Source organism: Salvelinus fontinalis, chromosome 35 (genome assembly GCF_029448725.1).
Source record: "Salvelinus fontinalis isolate EN_2023a chromosome 35, ASM2944872v1, whole genome shotgun sequence".
Taxonomy (NCBI): Eukaryota; Metazoa; Chordata; class Actinopteri; order Salmoniformes; family Salmonidae; genus Salvelinus; species Salvelinus fontinalis.
In genome coordinates this window covers 41,377,307-41,396,074 of record NC_074699.1, presented here as the reverse complement: position 1 = coordinate 41,396,074, position 18,768 = coordinate 41,377,307, and the positions used below count along the sequence as shown (strand labels likewise).

Genomic DNA, 18,768 nt, shown 5'->3' with positions numbered 1-18,768 from the left:
TGCCATTGACGGACGCACCAGCCTGAGGCGGGCTTCTGTCCTGTGTAGGGTAACGAGGTGGTATGCACGACACAGTCTTCGCCTGTCTGACACACTCCGGAGAACTTAGGACAGGGAAGGGCAGAGATCACGGTGTAGTGGGCCCTCACCTGCCAAAGGTCAAAGGTGACTTGAGGTCAGGAGGTCATGTAATTAATTACAGGGTAACAATGAGGAACTTGCTTTTAAGAATTCAGCACAATCATTGTCTACCTATTATTGGTGCCTAAACCACACTGTAATTATTGCCTATTTACCTTTTCATTAAGGAAATTGAAACAAAAACAATGAAACAACAGGTAAATCGCAGAGACTGTAAAATACCAGTGTAGTAAGTAACCTGGAGGGGCTGTGTGTTTATAGCTGGGAGGTACAACAAGAACCAATCAACATAGATTTGTAATTCATTTGAATACTGCGCACGTGTGCATTGTAACATAGAAAGCCTATCATTATCGCAGTGCATATTTTAGGTCAATCCTGAAATTCCTAATACACAGTTTTAAAAGCTGACAGCATTGGTAATTAACCATGTGTAACCTCACCATATTTCCTCCACTCTTCTCTAGAGGGACAACATTGACCACTGCACCCAGAGAGGTGGCCTCACAGACAGGGTAGGGCAGGAGCAGGCCTAGGGCCACAACCAGGTGCCCCAGAAAAACTCGGATCAACATCAGAGCTTTTCACACAGGGATGTGTGTCGAAGGAAGCTTGGGCCTCTGGAGACAGAAATGGAGGCCCGTTAGAGGGCAATCACAAACATGAAACACAGACAAACACACTCACTCTTATTTTACAAAACAGGATCCATATTGAGACAATGACCAAACATTTGTAAATGTGCTAGTAGTAACACAACTTAAATGATTGTAGTCTTTGTAAAAGTCAACAGGACATCAACACATCAAGGTTAGAATGTTATGAATGTGGACATCCCTGTTGTTTTTGCATAATGTCTCATTCTTTTCCAAAGTTCCAACACACATGGTTATGAAGACTTCTCTGTCAATAACAGCTAGTTTTCAGATTTCCCCTCCCCACTCAGACCACTCCCATACAGTCCTTGCTTGAGAAATATTTTTCTGCTAAAAAGCAATTTTTGCCCATTTTAATGGATAATCTATTACAGTAAGGTACCAAATGTTACCCAGAAATGTGGTATTGATATGAAAACGACTGCATTGAGGAGTAATTCCAAGCCTGAGGAATTTCAAGACTAACCTAATTTACCCTCATTGGGTTTCAGTGTTAGAGGGTGAAAACTATGACCTGTTCATTTGTATGTGGGGATGGTATGCAAAGAAAATCCATTCTAAGGATTCAGTTTTAAAAGTTACAAACACTGTCCTGTATAACTTATAAATATGCTGATCTTATTGGCTGTCAGTCATTTCATCCATAGCTCCATCAATGAATGAGATCTTACATTTCTCCAGCCCTATCCCTCTGCTTTATAGAAAACCAAGTGGTGGGGCTGCAATTGACTGACAGACTAATTAGGCCTTGCTCAAGGGCACATCAGATTCCTGAAAGTCTATGGGAGATTCCATACACCTTGTGTCCTCTCTCCTCATTTCCTTATCAGAAGCTATTGGATGAGAAAGCCAGATGTCCTGCCCCTTTGACATTCTCATCCAATGGGTTTTGAGAAGGAAACGAGGAGAGAGGACGCAAGGCGTATGCAATTGTGATCTTCCCCAAGGCTGCGTTTTCACAGACAGCCAAACTCTGATCTTTTGTCCAATTATTGGTCTTTTGGACAATTATTGGTCTTTTGACCAATCAGATCAGATCTTTTGCCAATAATTGGGCAAAAATTGTAGAATTGGACTGTTTCACCAGCACAGACTGGAATATGTTCCGGGATTCATCCGATGGCATTGAGGAGTTTATCACATCAGTCACCGGCTTCATTAATAAGTGCATCGATGACGTTGTCTTCCCCACAGTGACCATACGTACATATCCCAACCAGAAGCCATGGATTACAGGCAACATCCTCATTGAGCTAAAGGCTAGAGCTGCCGCTTTCAAAGAGCAGGACAGCACTTATAAGAAATCGCTCTACGTTTTCCGATGAGCCATCAAACAGTCAAAACATCAATAGAGGACTAAGATCGAATCCTACTACACTGGCTCTGACAAAGGGAAACCCAGGGATGCTTCCCAGGGACGTGAGCCTACCAGACAAGCTAAATTCCTTTTATGCTCACTTCGAGGCAAGCAACATAGAACCATGCATGAGAGCACCAGCTGTTCCGGACGACTGGGTGATCTCGCTCTCCGTAGCCGATGTTAGTAAGACCTTTCAACAGGTTAACATTCAGACTGATTACCAGGATGCGTACTCTGAGCATGTGCTGACCAGCTGGAAAGTGTCATCAATTACATTTTCAACCTTTTCCTGACCCAGTCTGTAATACCTACATGTTTCAAGCAGAAAACTATAGTCCCTGTGCCCAAGAACGCCAAGGTAACCTGTCTAAATGATTATCGCTCCGTAGCACTCACATCTGTAGCCAAGAAATGCTTTGAAAGGCTGGTCATGGCTCACATCAACACCATCATCCCAGACACCCTGGACTCACACCAATTTGCATACCGCTCCAACAGATCCACAGATGACACAATTTCTATTGCACTCAACAATGCCCTCTCCACTTGGACAAGAGGAACACTTATGTGAGAATGCTGTTCACTGACTATTGCTCAGTGTTCAACCCCATAATGCCCTCCAAGCTCATCACTAAGCTCAGGAACCTGGGACTGAACACCTCCCTATGCAACTGGATTCTGAACTTCCTAATTGTCCGCCCCCAGGTGGTGAGTGCAGGCAACAACCCATCTGCCACACTGACCTTCAACACGAGGGCCCCTCAGGGGTGCGTGCTCAGTTCCCTCCTTTAGTCCCGTGTAGCTCAGTTGATAGAGCATGGCGCTTGCAACGCCAGGGTTGTGGGTTCGATTCCCACGGGGGGCCAGTACAAAAAAAGTAGGAATGTATGTACTTGTAAGTCGCTCTGGATAAGAGCGTCTGCTAAATGACTTAAATGTAAATGTAAATGTACTCCCTGTTCCCCCATGACTCCACGATTGTGTGGTTGCGCACGACTCCAACATCATCATTAAGGTTGTTGACGACACAACGGTGGTTGGCCTGATCACCAAAGACGATGAGACAGCCTATAGGGAAGTCAGTGACATAGCAGTGAGGTGCCAGGGCAACAACCAAGTTAGTTAAATAGACCCCCTGCATTGACCCATTTTGCATGAACTCTTGACTCATCACATACGCTGCTGCTGTTTATTATCTATCCTGTTGCCTAGTTACTTTATTCCTACCAATATGTACATATTTGTATTTTGTATTTATTAGTGATCCCCTTTAGTTCCTGCCAAGGCAGCAGCTACTCTTCCTGGGGTTTATTATGGATCCCCATTAGTTCCTGCCAAGGCAGCAGCTACTCTTCCTGGGGTTTATTAAGGATCCCAATTAGTTCCTGCCAAGGTAGCAGCTACTCTTCCTGGGGTTTATTATGGATCCCCATTAGTTCCTGCAAAGGCAGCAGCTACTCTTCCTGAGGTTTATTATGGATCCCCATTAGTCCCTGCCAAGGCAGCAGCTACTCTTCCTACGGTTTATTACGGATCCCCATTAGTTCCTGCCAAGGCAGCAGCTACTCTTCCTGGTGTTTATTATGGATCCCCATTAGTTCCTGCCAAGGCAGCAGCTACTCTTCCTGGTGTTTATTATGGATCCCCATTAGTTCCTGCCAAGGCAGCAGCTTCTCTTCCTGGTGTCCAAACACATTAAAGCACTTACATCACATATAAAACAAAATATAAAACAGTACATCATATAACATTATTACACCACTACATATCTACAATACAAAATGTATAATACCAACATACAACAAAATTACAACATACGTGTGTGTGCTAGCGTTTGTGTGTTATTGCGAGTGTCTGTACCTTTGTGTGTGTCTCTTCACAGTCCCCGCTGTTCCATAAGCTGTATTTTTATCTGTTTTTTAAATCTGATTCTACTGCTTGCATCAGTTACCTGCTGTGGAATAGAGTTCCATATAGGCATGGCTCTATGTAGTACTGTGCGCCTCCCATAGTCTGTTCTGGACTTGGGGATTGTGAAGAGACCTCTGGGGGCATGTCTTGTGGGGTATGCATGGGTGTTTGAGCGGCGTGCTAGCAGTTTAAACAGACAGCTCGGTGCATTCAGCTTGTCAACACTGTCAGCTTGTCTCTCCACTTGGATCCATGAGAGATTGACATGCATATCATTAATTTTAGCTCTCCGTGTATATTTAAGGGCCAGCAGTGTGTGCCTCTTTGTGACACCTGACCACACGACTGAACAGTAGTCCAGGTGGGGCAAAACTAAGGCCTGTAGGACCTGCCTTGTTGATATTGTTAAGGCAGAGCCGCGCTTTATTATGGACAGACGTCTCCCCATCTTAGCTTCTGTATCAATATGTTTTGACCATGACAGTTCACCATCCAGGGTTACTCCAAGCAGTTTAGTCACCTCAATTTACTCAATTTCCGCATTATTAATTACAAGATTTAGTGGAGGGTTAGGGTTTAATGAATGACTTTTCCCAAATACAATGCTTTTAGTTTTTGAACTATTTAGGACTAACATATTCCTTGCCACCCATTCTGAAACGAACTGCAGCTCTTTGTTAAGTGTTGCAGTCATTTCAGTCGCTGTGGTAGCTGATGTGTATAGTGTTGAGTCATCCGCATACATAGACACACTGGCTTTACACAAAGCCTGTGGCATGTTAGTAAAGATTGAAAAGGTAAGGGGTCTAGACAGCAGCCCTGGGGAATTCCTGATTCTACCTTATGTTGGAGGCTTCCATTAAAGAACACCCTCTGTGTTCTGTTAGACAGGTAACTCTTTATCCACAATATAGCAGGGGGTGTAAAGCCATAACACATACGTTTTTTTTCCAGCAGCAGACTACGACCGATAATGTCAAAAGCTGCTCTGAAGTCTAACAAAACAGCCCCCACAATATTTGTATCATCAATTTCACTGCCAATCATCAGTCATTTGTATAAGTGTTGTGCGTGTTGAATGTCCTTTCCTATAAGTGTGCTGAAAGTCTGTTGTCAATTTGGTTATTGTAAAATATCATTGGATCTGGTCAAACACAATGTTTTCCAAAAGTTGACTAATGTTTGGTAACAGGCTGATTGGTCAGCTATTTGAGCCAGTAAAGGGGGCTTTACTATTCTTAGGTAGTGGAATGGCTATTGCTTCCCTCCAGGCCTGAGGGCACACACTTTCTAGTAGGCATATCTACCTCAATTACCTCGTACCCCTGCACATCGACTCAGTACTTATGTAACGGATGTGAAATGGCTAGCTAGTTAGCGGGTACGCGCTAGTAGCATTTCAATCAGTTACGTCACTAGTTCTGAAACCTAGAAGTAGTGTTGCCCCTTGCTCTGCAAGAGCCGCGGCCTTTGTGGAGCGATGGGTAACGATGCTTCGTGGGTGACTGTTGTTGATGTGTGCAGAGGGTCCCTGGTTTGCGCCCGAGGTCGGGGCGAGGGGACGTACTAAAGTTATACTGTTACATTGATGCTGTTGACCCGGATCACTGGTTGCTGCGGAAAAGGAGGTTGAAAGGGGGGTGAGTGTAACGGATGTGAAATGGCTAGCTAGTTAGCGGGTACGCGCTAGTATCATTTCAATCAGTTACGTCACTTGCTCTGAAACCTAGAAGTAGTGTAGCCCCTTGCTCTGCAAGGGTCGCAGGCTTTTGTGGAGCGATGGGTAACGACGCTTCATGGGTGTCAGTTATGTGCAGAGGGTCCCTGGTTCGCGCCCGTGTCGGGGCGAGGGGACGGTTTAAAGTTATACTGTTACACTTACCCCATGTATATAGCAAAGTTATCATTACTCATGTATATATTCCTTGGGTTATTTTTTCTATTTTTCTCTCTGCGTTGTTAGGAAGGTCCCGTAAGCAAGCATTTCACTTTTAGTCCACACTTGTTTATGAAGCATGTGACAAATATCATTTGATTTAAATGTAGTCCGAGTAAGGAAATAAATGACCTGTTAGACGCCACATCAATGGACTTGATGGTAAGTTGGTAAAGATACATTGAATTAGGGCATCTCAGAGTGCTGGTCTAGGATCAGATCCCCATCTTATTTATTAGGATCTAAATCCAAGATCAGATGGCTATACTACAAAGGAGGATCAATAAGTTAGCCAGCTAAATTGCCAAAATATTCTGAAATAACTTGACATTTAAAAAAAAAAGATAAGCTTCAAATTGGCATGGAGTAATTGACAACACAAAATACATTTAAGTTAAGCATAATGACCCAGAAAATCTGTAGTTCTGTCTAGTTTTTGATCAAAGCTGCTTAACTCATTGATTCGGTTTTGTAGTATACCTCTCCTACTCCAGGCTTTGTGAATACGGGCCCAGGTGTGAAGGTCACAGGTGTGTGTGCAGGCTTTTGTTCCAGCACAACATATCTGACCAGTGGTCATATACCTGACAACCACCAGGCCCTGAACTATGTAAGCTAACAAGAAAAACATTTCAGCACCCCAACACTGACTGGAGAGAACATTGTTGTGCATGTTTACATTATGTTACCGAGGGAAACAAACTCTACTTCCCTTAGAGGCAATCTGCAATGGCTACATCAATTTTAGTGCTTTTAAATTCATTACACCACACATGGATTCTTGAATGTTACTTATAATTCATCATGTTAGTTCAATCATCTTCACCAATAAGCCTGTTTTACCCCTTTATTTCTAAGTTAATTTAAACACTAGCTTCATAAAATGGTTAAAATTTTATATCATAGCTGATCAGTCTTCGCATTCTTAGCCATCTATGAATTTGAGTGGTTCCATTTTTCCAGTCCCATCCCTCAGCTATTTACCAAATCAGTGGTGGCAACTGTTAATGTTTGAAAAGCAAATTTATTCTTTAAAATGAAATCATGCACTGAGCGTATACCATTGACACTCCACCCCTTTCCTAAACACCAAGACATGTTAGAAAATGTATGGAATCCATATGTTTGACCATTGGTCTATGCCAAGTATGAAGAAACTTCACAGGCTGCGTTTACACCAGCAGCTCAATTCAGATCTTTAGCCAATTATTTTAGTTCTACCACCCCATAGCTGGTGTGATATGGTCACAACTTAGTGTGGACAGTCAGAAAAACAAATTACAATTGGGTTCTCAGGGTAAAGGTGGAAACACAGCCATCGAAGCTCAAATCCCATAGCTTGTCACAACCAAAAAGTACAATCATGTTTGAGGTCCAACCTCATGACCAAGATACATTTTATCTGATTTAAAAGTAATCCTTTATGAAGCTGTCTCTTCCCTCCAATACCAACCTTAATCCCTCAACCAAGAGTCTCTTGGTGTTCAGATGGACAGCTGTCTGCAACGAGTTGTGGTCCGATAGGAAGTTCAGGCTGCATCTCAGCTTTTACGTTGCTGGGAATTCAATTGAGATTGAAAAATGATGCTAAACTGGCTGGACCAGTGGCATTGACTAAGAGGAAACGGTATGACTGAATTACAATGAGTGATGTATTTTCAGCACAAACTGAAACTAAGCCAAGTAAATGGCATTTCGTAGTCTAATTATGTCTTAAGCAATTGGACCATGCCTCACTAGGAAGATATCCAGTAGAACAGAAATGGTTTGATGTGTAACATTATGGACTGGTTTCTAGGCAGAACTAAAGGAATACTTGAGATATTACAAGAATTGTTTCCTTACCTCAAAAAAAAGAAAATTAGTTTATGGACAGTGACTGCAATCCACACTTGTTTTAATAAACGAGCCACTAAGAAAAAATATTAGCATATTTGGACAACCCCATTTCACTCAATCACCCACATTTAGCATGTTTTAAATTTCATCCCAAAGCATCTTAAAATGGGGAGATTTATGCAACGTCAACAAGTGAGCCAGAAGACCAAAAACAAAGAAGCTTCATGAACCGTTAGACAACCCACTCCTGGCTGAATGTAACATTCAGGACAAAATCACAGGTTCACTGAGGAAAGAGTTTAATTGGTGAAACTGTCATTTCATTATTTTCCTGAGGAATGTTCATACTTGTTAGTTTGAAGTTGTTTTTCTAGATACTAAAAGGGCTGATGAGTAAAAAGACTGGACCGAGCCTGACCGTTGTGTTCGTGCCTCTGACCAAATCTACAGTGCGGCAAGTAACAAAAATACCATTGCATCAGTGCTGGATTCACAATTGAAATCTGATTTCATTAAAAAAAACAAAAATACAGTAAGAGTCAATCCAGGCCTACAGTGGCGAGTAATTCGTGATGAGGGGGTCCCACTTTGGGGTCAGGGGAGGTGGGAGAGTTGGTCCCCCAGTGGTGGTTGTCGCATAACTGTCACGGTTTCCTGCTGGGAGGTTTGAACATCTGGTCCCTCTTTACTGGCCGTTCTTCACATTCAGCATCTTCTCCTGTGGAGGAGGAACGCAAGCATATTTTTTTATTAAAGAAAACGAAACTGAAATAAAACCCAAAAATGCAAAGGAACTTAATTTTCAAAGTTTCACCTGCAGGACACGTAACATAATTCTCAGCATTACTTTGTGCCAAACAAGTATTAAAAATGTTATGAGGCAATAGTTCTTGCTGTTCCTACATGGACTTTCTTCACGTGCACCATACGCCAACTCCACAGGTCATTCAGAAAGGTTTACAACCTCAGTGCTCCTGTCTCACCTTGATCATAGTCTCCAGCTTGATGGCGTCGGCGGCGAACTTGCGGATGCCGTCAGAGAGCTTCTCCACGGCCATGCGGTCCTCATTGTGTTGCCAGCGGAATTCCTTCTCATCCAGGTGAACCTTCTCCAAGTCACAGGCCTTGGCTAAACAGGGGACAAAGTGAGAGAAAGAATTGCCATTACAGTTTATTCATCCTTGGTCCAATGTGATTACGTAGTCCGTCCCCAGGCCTTTGAAGGACTGGTAGTATGGCTGCAATCTACCAGAATGCTTACGGCATATGGTTTTACCTATAGAGGACCTCATTATTTATCCAGCAGCATACCACCCTGCATACCACTGCTGGCTTGCTTCTGAAGCTAAGCAGGGTTGGTCCTGGTCAGTCCCTGGATGGGAGACCAGATGCTGCTGGAAGTGGTGTTGGAGGGCCAGTAGGAGGCACTCTTTCCTCTGGTCTAAAAAAAAAAAAAATATCCCAATGCCCCAGGGCAGTGATTGGGGACACTGCCCTGTGTAGGGTGCCGTCTTTCGGATGGGACGTTAAACGGGTCATTAAAGATCCCATGGCACTTATCGTAAGAGTAGGGGTGTTAACCCCGGTGTCCTGGCTAAATTCCCAATCTGGCCCTCAAACCATCATGGTCACCTAATAATCCCCAGTTTACAATTGGCTCATTCATCCCCCTCCTCTCCCCTGTAACTATTCCCCAGGTCGTTGCTGCAAATGAGAATGTGTTCTCAGTCAACTTACCTGGTAAAATAACAGTAAAATAAAAAATAAATTATCCCCTCAATGGTTTCAGGTGTTTAATGTAGGAAATGACGTATGCAGGATAAATATACCCTTTTTCAATGCAGACCTGTCCCAGGGGAAGAGACACGAGCATCCATTTAAGACATTTGAGAAGCCTCAAAGATATACCAAACATTGAAAAACCAGACATTGAAATACACAGCAATGAACTTGTTTTGCTTTGTAGGTTTGTGAATTACAGCCAGTTGCCCGAGGTTCAAATTGTTGAAACTAATAGGCAAAATGGTTACATTCCTACTCATAAGAGACTGCATAACCAATGTTGAAGGGGCCTCAGCAAGTTCACCTTAGAGGTCTAACAAAAACAAAACTTGGTCTTTGACATGCTAGTGTGTAACAGTAACCTACGGGGCTCAGATGCTACCTCGAGGTGTCTTCCAAGTAGACCTACTTTACCAGCTTTCCTTCAACTGCATGACAGTTCACAACAATTCAAATTATGTCCTTGAAATAACATTTCAGCAGAACTCAACTTTTAAAAATTGGCTTGAATTAGTGCTTATTCATACAGTACATGGTTACCCTCTGCTTCCTTTGTGTGGTTTATTACAGAGGAAACATTGTGTCTGGTGTATGACACACGCATCCTTCCCATCAGCCCCTTGTTCCCATCTGACGCTTTGAGCAGGTTAACATTCAAAGCCGGAGTGTAAGAATGCAGATTACATTCACAGTATTGTGTAGGAGTCCTGAAGATACGATCTAGAGTTGAAGTGTAAGGGAAGAGCGCTTCTTCCATGTGCTTAGATATCATGGTTGTGACAGACATGTTACATCATTGATAGTATATTTACTGCATCACTGAACCCGTATGATGAGTAAGATTTCCATTAGAATATGAACCAATGTTATAACGACACCTGCATGGACCAGACCTGAGATGAAACGCCATTTGAAACCCTTCAAATACTTTTAGAGTTCACACTACTGTCTGGGGTGCAATATGGGCTTGCAGTTAACACCATTCTATTGGTTCATTAAGCCAGGCAAACACAATCAAGCACAGATTACATTTGAAACCAGGCCTGACATTGATACGAAAATCATTATCTGTTCCCAAGAAAGCAAAGATGCCTAAATGACTACCGCCCCGTAGCACTCACATCAGTAGCCATGAAGTACTTTGAAAAGGCCAGTCATGGCTCACATCAGTCATCCCAGAAACCCTAGACCAGGGATGGGCAAACTTTGGCCCGAGGCCACGTTGGGATTTTGAAATTCAGAGGGCTGCATTTTTGGGGGTCTAATGGTCTGTTAAAATCTATTTGTGGGGGCCTCCCAGGTGGCGCAGCAGTCGAACTGCGTCGCAGGGCTCGCGGCGTCACTACAAACCTGGGTTCGATCCCAAGCTCTGTCACAGGTGGCCGTGACTGGGAGACCCACGCGGCGGCACACAACTGGCCCAGCGTCATCCGGGATAGGCAGGTCGAGATTCCCTTGTCCCATCATGCTCTAGCGACTCCTGTGGCAGGCTGTGCGCATGCACGCTGACAGTCACCAGTACAGCATTTCCTCTGACACATTGATGCGGCGGGCTTCTGGTTTACGCGAGCATTGTGTCAAGAAGCAGTGTGGCTTGGCCGGGTCGTGTTTGAGGACGTACGGCTCTCAACCGTCACCTCGAGTCCGTATGGGAGTTAGTGATGGGACAAGACCAACTACCAATTGAGTCACGAAATTGGGGAGAAGGGGGTCATAAAAAAATAAGACCAGATTGAAGTGCCCGGGGCCTGCACTTTACCCCAGACGCACTCCAATTCACATACCAACAGATTATCCACACTGCCCTTGCAAAACCTGGTCAAAAGGAACACCCATGTGAGAACGCTGTTCATTGACTACAGCTCAGAGTTGAACACCATAGCGCCCACAAAGCTTGTCTCCAAGGACTAAACACCTCCCTCCCGCTGCAACTGGATCCTGGACCTCCAGATGGGCCACCCCCCAGGTGGCAATGGTATGCAACACATCTGCCACACTGATCCTCAACACAGGGACCCCTCAGTGGTGTGCCTAGTCCCCTCCTGTACTCCGTTCACCCATGACTGCTTGGCCAAGCACGACTCCAACACTATCATTAAGTTTGCTGAGGTCAGTGACCTGGCCGTGTGGTGCCAGGACAACAACCTCACACTCAACGTGCGCAAAACAAAGGAGATGATTGTGGACGACAGGAAAGAGGCCCGAGCACACCCAACCTCATTGACGGGGCTTTAGTGGAGCAGGTTGAGAGCGTCAAGTTCCTTGGTCTCCACAGCACCAAGTCATCATGGTCCAGACACCAAGACAGTTGTGAAAAGGGTACAACACCTTTTCCCCCTGTCAGGAGACTGAAAGTATTTGGCATGGGTCCCCAGATCAAAAAGTCCTAGAGCTGCACCGTCGAGAGCATCCTGACCGGTTGCGATACCAGGCGGTGACGCAACTGCTCGGCATCATAACGGCGCTTGAGGGTAACGCGTACAGCCAACTGTACATCACTGGGGCCAAGCTTCCTGCCATCCAGGATCTATACACTAGGCGGTGTCAGATGAAGCACCCCCCCCCCCCCAAAAAAAACATTTTATAAAGTTGTCAGACTCCGGTCACCAAAGTCACTGTTCTCACTGCTACTGCACGGCAAGCAGTACCGGGGCACCAAGTCCAGGTCCAAAAAACTCCTTAACTTCTTCCCAAAGCCTCAAGACTGCTGAACAAGCAAATTGCCACCAGGACTATTTACATTGCCTCTACAGATACCCCCCAATGTTATTTTATCTAGTAAATATTCTCTTAACTGGATTGTTGGTTAGAGGCTTCTTTCACAGTAAAGTCTACACCTGTTGTATTCAGCACATGTGACAAGCACAATGTGATATCACAACAGACCTTTTTACATGTTCATTCCCAACTGTTCCAGGGAGCTCATACTAGTGTCCTGTAGGGGGTAGCAATGAGTCCTGTTACCTTTCTGAACCGTAAGCATTGGCGTGATGGTGCTGTGGTCTTTGCTCAGCTCTCCCAGTAGGCTGGGGGAAATGGTAAGCAGGTCACAGCCGGCCAGGGCCTTGACCTCCCCGGTGTTCCTGAAGGAAGCTCCCATCACCACCGTGGTATAGTCATACTTCTTGTAGTGGTTGTAGATCTTGGTCACACTGATCACACCTGAGTGAAGAGATCAAAATAAAGATGTTTATGCATAATAAAGCCACTCCAGTACAGTAATGAAGTCAATCAATACACCCAAGTATCTTATTTATACTCATAATGGTAAGGTCTGGGACTGTTGAGGCCAACCTAAAGTTGTTAGAAGCTAACACTCATGCTATCAAATGATGGATCAGTCAGCACATACCTGGGTCCTCATGGGCCTCGTAGCTCTTCTGGGCAGTGTTCTCCTTGTACCAGTCCATGATGCGACCCACAAAGGGTGAGATGAGGGTGACTTTGGCCTCGGCGCAGGCCACTGCCTGGGCGAAGGAGAACAGCAGGGTCATGTTGCAGTGGACCCCGTGCTTCTCCTCCAGCTCCCTGCAGGTACACACATTGACAGGCACATTAAAGGACAGTTAACAGCAGAGCTTTACTGTGCTTCCATGGCTGTCAAAACCAACATTTCTTAGAGACAGATTGACACAAATGATTTCTAGGTTGGAGGTAAACTGATACAGAACATAGCAGGTAAATTGTTTAACCATTTGCATCAAATTAGTTTTGGCAAAACAGCATGTTTTTGTAGACATTCCACGTTACTGGGTACCAACAGAACACCTAACATCACATTTGTTTTTAGTCCACATTCCAAGATGTGCATATTTACACACGGCTACAGTATTAATTTCTTCAAAAGTGAACTGGATAGGATTAAATGCATAAAGGACAAATCATTGACTTGAAATGGGGAGTCTTGCACTATTCATTCCACTTAAGCCTAATTGGCAAAATCCAGTTGGATAACTTTTGAAAAACTGGGCCCAGATGAAGAAATGCCCCTGTAAGGTAGATGACTCATGTCCTTCCCTCCCCCTCCATCTCACACACCTGCCAGCCTGGATGCCTTCCCATGTTGAAGAGAGCTTGATGAGAACACGGTCCTTCTTGATACCAGCCTCTTCGTACAAGGCAATGATCCGCAGGGCCCGAGCCACCATCTCATCCTTATCGTACGAAAGCCTAATGTCGAGTGGGAGAGGTTCAGTTAATCTAAATATTAACGATTACCATTTGGTAAAGCCATTTTGTGGACTACATACCAGTCATTTGAGTCTGAGGCCCTGCTGTGAACTTGAGACTATTCATTGAGCTAGAGTCAAGTTAAAGGATCAATTTGCTACCCTGATCTGTAAAGGCTCCAGGTTGCATTTGAGGCAACAAGTCCATTCAGCTACTTCGTGGAATTGAGCATATTCGTAAATGCAATTTCACATGAACCATTCCCCCACATAAAAATTGATAATGCCTACATGGCTATGTTCAGCTATTTATATTGAAACCATAATTGATGAGTGGGTGTTATTCTGAAAGCTGTAGACAACTGGTGTCGATAGATACAAAACACATGATCGACTTGTAGGCCCAAGCAGCGCAGGGGGCTTTTCTGTACCTGGCATCTACCTCCGTGGAGACCCTGCCTGGGATCTTCTTCAGGATCTCCAGGCCGAAGCTCACAAACAGCTTGTCCATGGTGTTGGTGACCTGCTCCTCCTCAGGTCTGATGGACAGAGGAACAGGATACTGGTGAGGTGCAATAGCTCAATTATAGCAAACGTGTGATCATAGCTTTTAGCAGTAGACTAAGGCTTTATTAACCAAGTAATCACTTGAGTACACCAAACAAATATTGAGTTTAACCCCACCTCCTTTAACCCTTCTACACTGATTGAAGTGGCTTTAACAAGTGACAATACAGGATCATAGCTTTCACATGGAAAGAGCAGGTGTTAGTGTATATTTAAGCAGTAAGGCCTAGGGGGTGTGGTATATGGCCAATAAGCGCCACGGCTAAGGGCTGTTCTAATACAGACCTTAGCATATTGGCCACATAACAAATCGAGGTGCCTTATTGCAATTAAACTTACCAAGGTATTTAGAGCAGTAAAAAAAAAAGTTTCTACCTTTGGTACAGTCAGAGGTCAACAGCTGTTGACCTATCAGCATTCAAACTGCATTGCATTGACAACACTTATCTTGAGCAAACAGAAAACGCCTGATTCTTTGTTCACTCAAAATCCCATTGTTTAAAGGGGAGGTCAGTGGACTACTAAACAAGTGTAGAAGCAGTGCAGAATTGCAATATGATTACATGAGCTTATTTCACCAGTCATTGAAACGGTAGGGGTCGTATACATTTCAGAGTGCCCATCTTACCCGCCCTTGGCGATGCCGTATTTGATGGCCTGGTCGACCAGATGCTGGTAGGCGGCCATCTTGGCAGCAGCCAGGATGAGGGAGGGGTTGGTGGTGGCATCCTGGGGCTTGTACTCTTCAATGGCTGTTCAGAGAAGTGGGAGAGAGACAACACAAGTTAAGAGCAGCTCACAACACTAAGATGTTCACTAGACCTACGCATGAAAATGAGAAAGTGGCCATAGTAGTGTTAACCCATTGAGAAACCATAGCCAGTACACTTCCTCAAAATAACCAGAATTAATCCGAGAAACATTATGACAGATTCCTTAGTGACGTTTTCGCCAAGGAGATCTTAGTCACGCAATTTTACATTAACTGCTTGGTGCAGTATTTGTCAATGAAATAGAGTCACTTGTTGATTGACAAATACTTTGAAGAAACCCTACTGTTGACTGATCACCTACAAGTGGGCGTAGACTTTGCCTCCGAACTTCAGCTTGCTGCCAGAAAAAAAATTCAAAACATAATATATGCAGGAACTCAAACGAACCGTTTCATCTGGGAAGCCTTCATTCCCAAGGTACATACAAGCCTTCATAGGACAACTTTATTCACCAATCTTATCCTGAGATGTTTAGCTGTGAAATAACTGCTATCAGCCCTGAATTCAGTTAAAGGTCTATTCAGATATTGCTTATGTCTATTTTGAATAAGTCACTTAATGAATAAAAAGTCACTTATACAGGAGAGAGAACTAGAAAGCTCTGGACTGGTCAAGAAGCACTGTCTCAGTGACCGCTACTGTAGATACAAGCCAACTGCAGTTTCCTCAACTAAAGCAGAACATTGGGAGGAAAAACAGCCCATTGTCTACCTGCAACATTGCAGTAGAAGAATGACACACGATGTTCAAATGAAACATTCAAGGTTAAATCACTTTAGCTTGTGAGGTAGCCTAGTAGTGAAGCATCCTAGGTGAATGTCTAATACAGAGTGACATTGGGGTAAGAGCAAAAAACTTGAATGAAAAATCCCCATTTCCTGTTCCCCAGACACTGCAATTCAGATTATATTTTACCTTTATTTAACTAGGCAAGTCAGTTAAGAACAAATTCATATTGTCAATGATGGCCTAGGAACTGTGGGTTAACTACCTTGTGCAACCTTTCAGTTACTAGTCCAACGCGCTAACCACTATAAACTACCTGCCGCCCAATGCCATACAATTTAAAAAAAAAAAAGTTTTGCTTTTCCTACTTTGCACTGGAGGGCCTTTACTATAGCCTTGTTAGCCTAAGATCAGGGTACTCGCCGGTTCCAGTTTTGATTAGTATACTCCCATCGTTGTGATATGCCATGTCAGCTACAGTGAGGGAGGCCTGTGGCGATGGGCTTTAGACCAGCTGGCCAAGCTCCTGCCACTGACAGGGAGTAGGCGACACAATGAAGCACAAAGGCCCCCTGTGTTTCTTTGAAAACCACCAAAACATTCTAGGCTCTCACCATCTCATTCTGTTCGAATACCCTACTCTTTTAGCCAGTCCTTATGGCTGGATCTGTCGCAGGCAGCGATTTGCAATCCATTCCCACAGCCACCCATGTTATCACCATTATGCATTACTGCCAGTGATTTAACAATCCAAAATAACATATCCAAACAAGCCATTTGTGAATGAACAGTACAAACTTCTGGTAGCTGAATTCTGTTGGAGTTCTTTTGAGAAAGATTGCATAACCAGTCAGAAAATATTGCGTTTGTGGAAAACATGCAGACAGTTCTCCATATCAAGAGCTTTGTCTTGCCAGAAAAAAAGTGAATCTAGATTGTGTAACTGTTCAATGAGAGCTTGAGGCATACCCCAGGGGGTCAGATATTTGGATTAGGCCTCCACTTCAAGATACCTGGTAGTTATAGAATTGATGTATTAATAAAACACCCAATTAGAAACCAAAGTTGGTGTACTTTTCACTACAGTTCGATGATTATGTGCCACATCTGCAATTACCACAGTGCAGTATCTGCACAGAGGTTACAAAAGTAGTTAGAGTAACATGGCATATTAAAAGGGCAACTTCAGGCTAAAGTGTTGCTGCAAATTGTATACTACTTTCCATTTGTTAGGCACACCAGATGACTGGCATACATTAACACTAGTGACCATGTGTTTCCCACATGGTTAAGGAAGAGTACAGGGGTGCACTTCTAACCATGCACTGACAAATTCCACAGGGACAAGGAAAAAAAGGGTTGCTCAATTTGAAGAAGCTTGTGCTTGCAACAAGTCAATATTTGACGGAAGATGACACGTGTGGGTTTTACAACATGTAAGGGAAGGTAAAGATGCCAAAAGTGTGTTCCTTTGAGAAAAGTTATGAGGCACTTTATTTGTTTCTTTTAGTTATTCTCATAGCAGAAACCCTCATGTCTGTTGGTGAGGTCTTTTCTTGAAGAAAAAAGGCTTAGCTGAATCAGTCCAGCCATATAATCCTACAGAGAGACCAACCCTAAGATAAGATACACTAACCACCCCCCATTTGAACAAAGACAGCAACTGGCAAGATAAAGCATGTTCTGTGCCAATGTAATCTGATGCATTTATTCCATTGAAAGAGACTACATTTACACCCTTCCCATCATTGGGATAACTGTGGAATTGTACAACTTACTGCGCTGTTCACCATTCTGCATGCCAGCAAAATATTGTCAATGACACCACACTTAAAAGCCATCACAAGTCATCTTAAATAATTTAACGTAGCTAAGGTATACAAGGTATTAGGCTTTGCAATATGTACAAACATCCATATGATATCACACTATATGCCAGACAAGAGTTGCTAATTGAACTTGACCAAGTTTGAAAGTGATTGTTCCTGTTTTAATCCTAATGGACATGACCCACTGGTAAGATGACTGTAGCACCATGAGAAAAGCAACATACAATACTAACTGGTGTGGTTCAACTGTCCTTCAGTATTGCAGTCAGAGTTTCACAGTCTTCAAACCAGTTGACCAATGAATGCACTGCGTCGCACAAGAGTTGGCCAGTGAGGTCCTTTCACAATGGGATTCAGCCAAGTGCACCCTTTCACAACATGAAATCGGGTCTATGGGTACATCAAGGTTCCTCTCACCAGTCTAAAAACTGAACTGCTGAGGCATGAAGCAAGGTCGCAGATACCTTGGTCAATCTTCAGAATCATTGGCCATTTGAGTGACGGTCCTATAGACACATTCTTCAGGTTTTCCTGCAACAGTGTATTTTCTATAGAGAGCAAAAACATTGAATAAACCTGTCCTAAAGACTACTGCATTCAGGGAACAAAACCTGTGAAGCTCCAACACACCTTCACTTATCCTGAGAAGAAGCATTATGTGTAGACTGTAGCAGCATGTCATCAAAGCCTATCCACTTAGTGTGCACCATTTCAGCCTGGTTAATATTACCCTGTGGCAGGCAGACCGTTTCTGTCTTGTCATCCTGACTTGCAGAGCAAGCATGAGGAAATGTTTGGTTTACACCACAATGGAGTTAACTAATGGATTACATCATTCCTACTTCCTTATTCAAACGGAGGAGGAACCAATTCTCTGAATCTGGGAGACAGTAATGTCAGTCGAGGGCAGATAACATTGCATTTGTATAAATCATATATAGCTTACCAACTACGTTGAATGTGGTATTTTAGGTTGTCTTCTGCATTTATTGTTATTAACTAAACACATGTGTCACGTGGGAGAACCAATGTTGACTAGTTGGGCGTAACAGCGTCAACGTACGTGCCCTGACAGGAGT

General features: G+C 43.7%; 1 protein-coding gene across 1 annotated transcript; it reads right to left on the bottom strand.

Annotated features, from left to right (window-relative positions):
* Positions 1–8,125: 8,125 nt before the first annotated feature.
* Positions 8,126–18,359, bottom strand: LOC129834890 (transaldolase-like). The gene is made up of 8 exons (XM_055900253.1): positions 18,320–18,359; positions 14,990–15,113; positions 14,226–14,333; positions 13,664–13,795; positions 12,978–13,153; positions 12,590–12,787; positions 8,827–8,972; positions 8,126–8,561 (listed from the first exon to the last, which is right to left on the bottom strand). Exons 1-8 carry the CDS (start codon positions 18,342–18,344, stop codon positions 8,529–8,531), a joined length of 942 nt encoding a protein of 313 aa, XP_055756228.1. The 5' UTR covers positions 18,345–18,359; the 3' UTR covers positions 8,126–8,528.
* Positions 18,360–18,768: the final 409 nt, after the last annotated feature.

Excerpts from the sequence above, each read along its gene's own strand:
- LOC129834890 (XM_055900253.1), bottom strand. The coding sequence starts at position 18,344 with ATGCTTCTTCTCAGGATAAGTGAAG. Across the intron at positions 15,114-18,319 it reads TCTTCTCAGGATAAGTGAAG|CCATTGAAGAGTACAAGCCC; the intron begins GTGTGTTGGAGC and ends TTCTCTGAACAG. Across the intron at positions 13,796-14,225 it reads TCCACGGAGGTAGATGCCAG|GCTTTCGTACGATAAGGATG; the intron begins GTACAGAAAAGC and ends ACTCGACATTAG.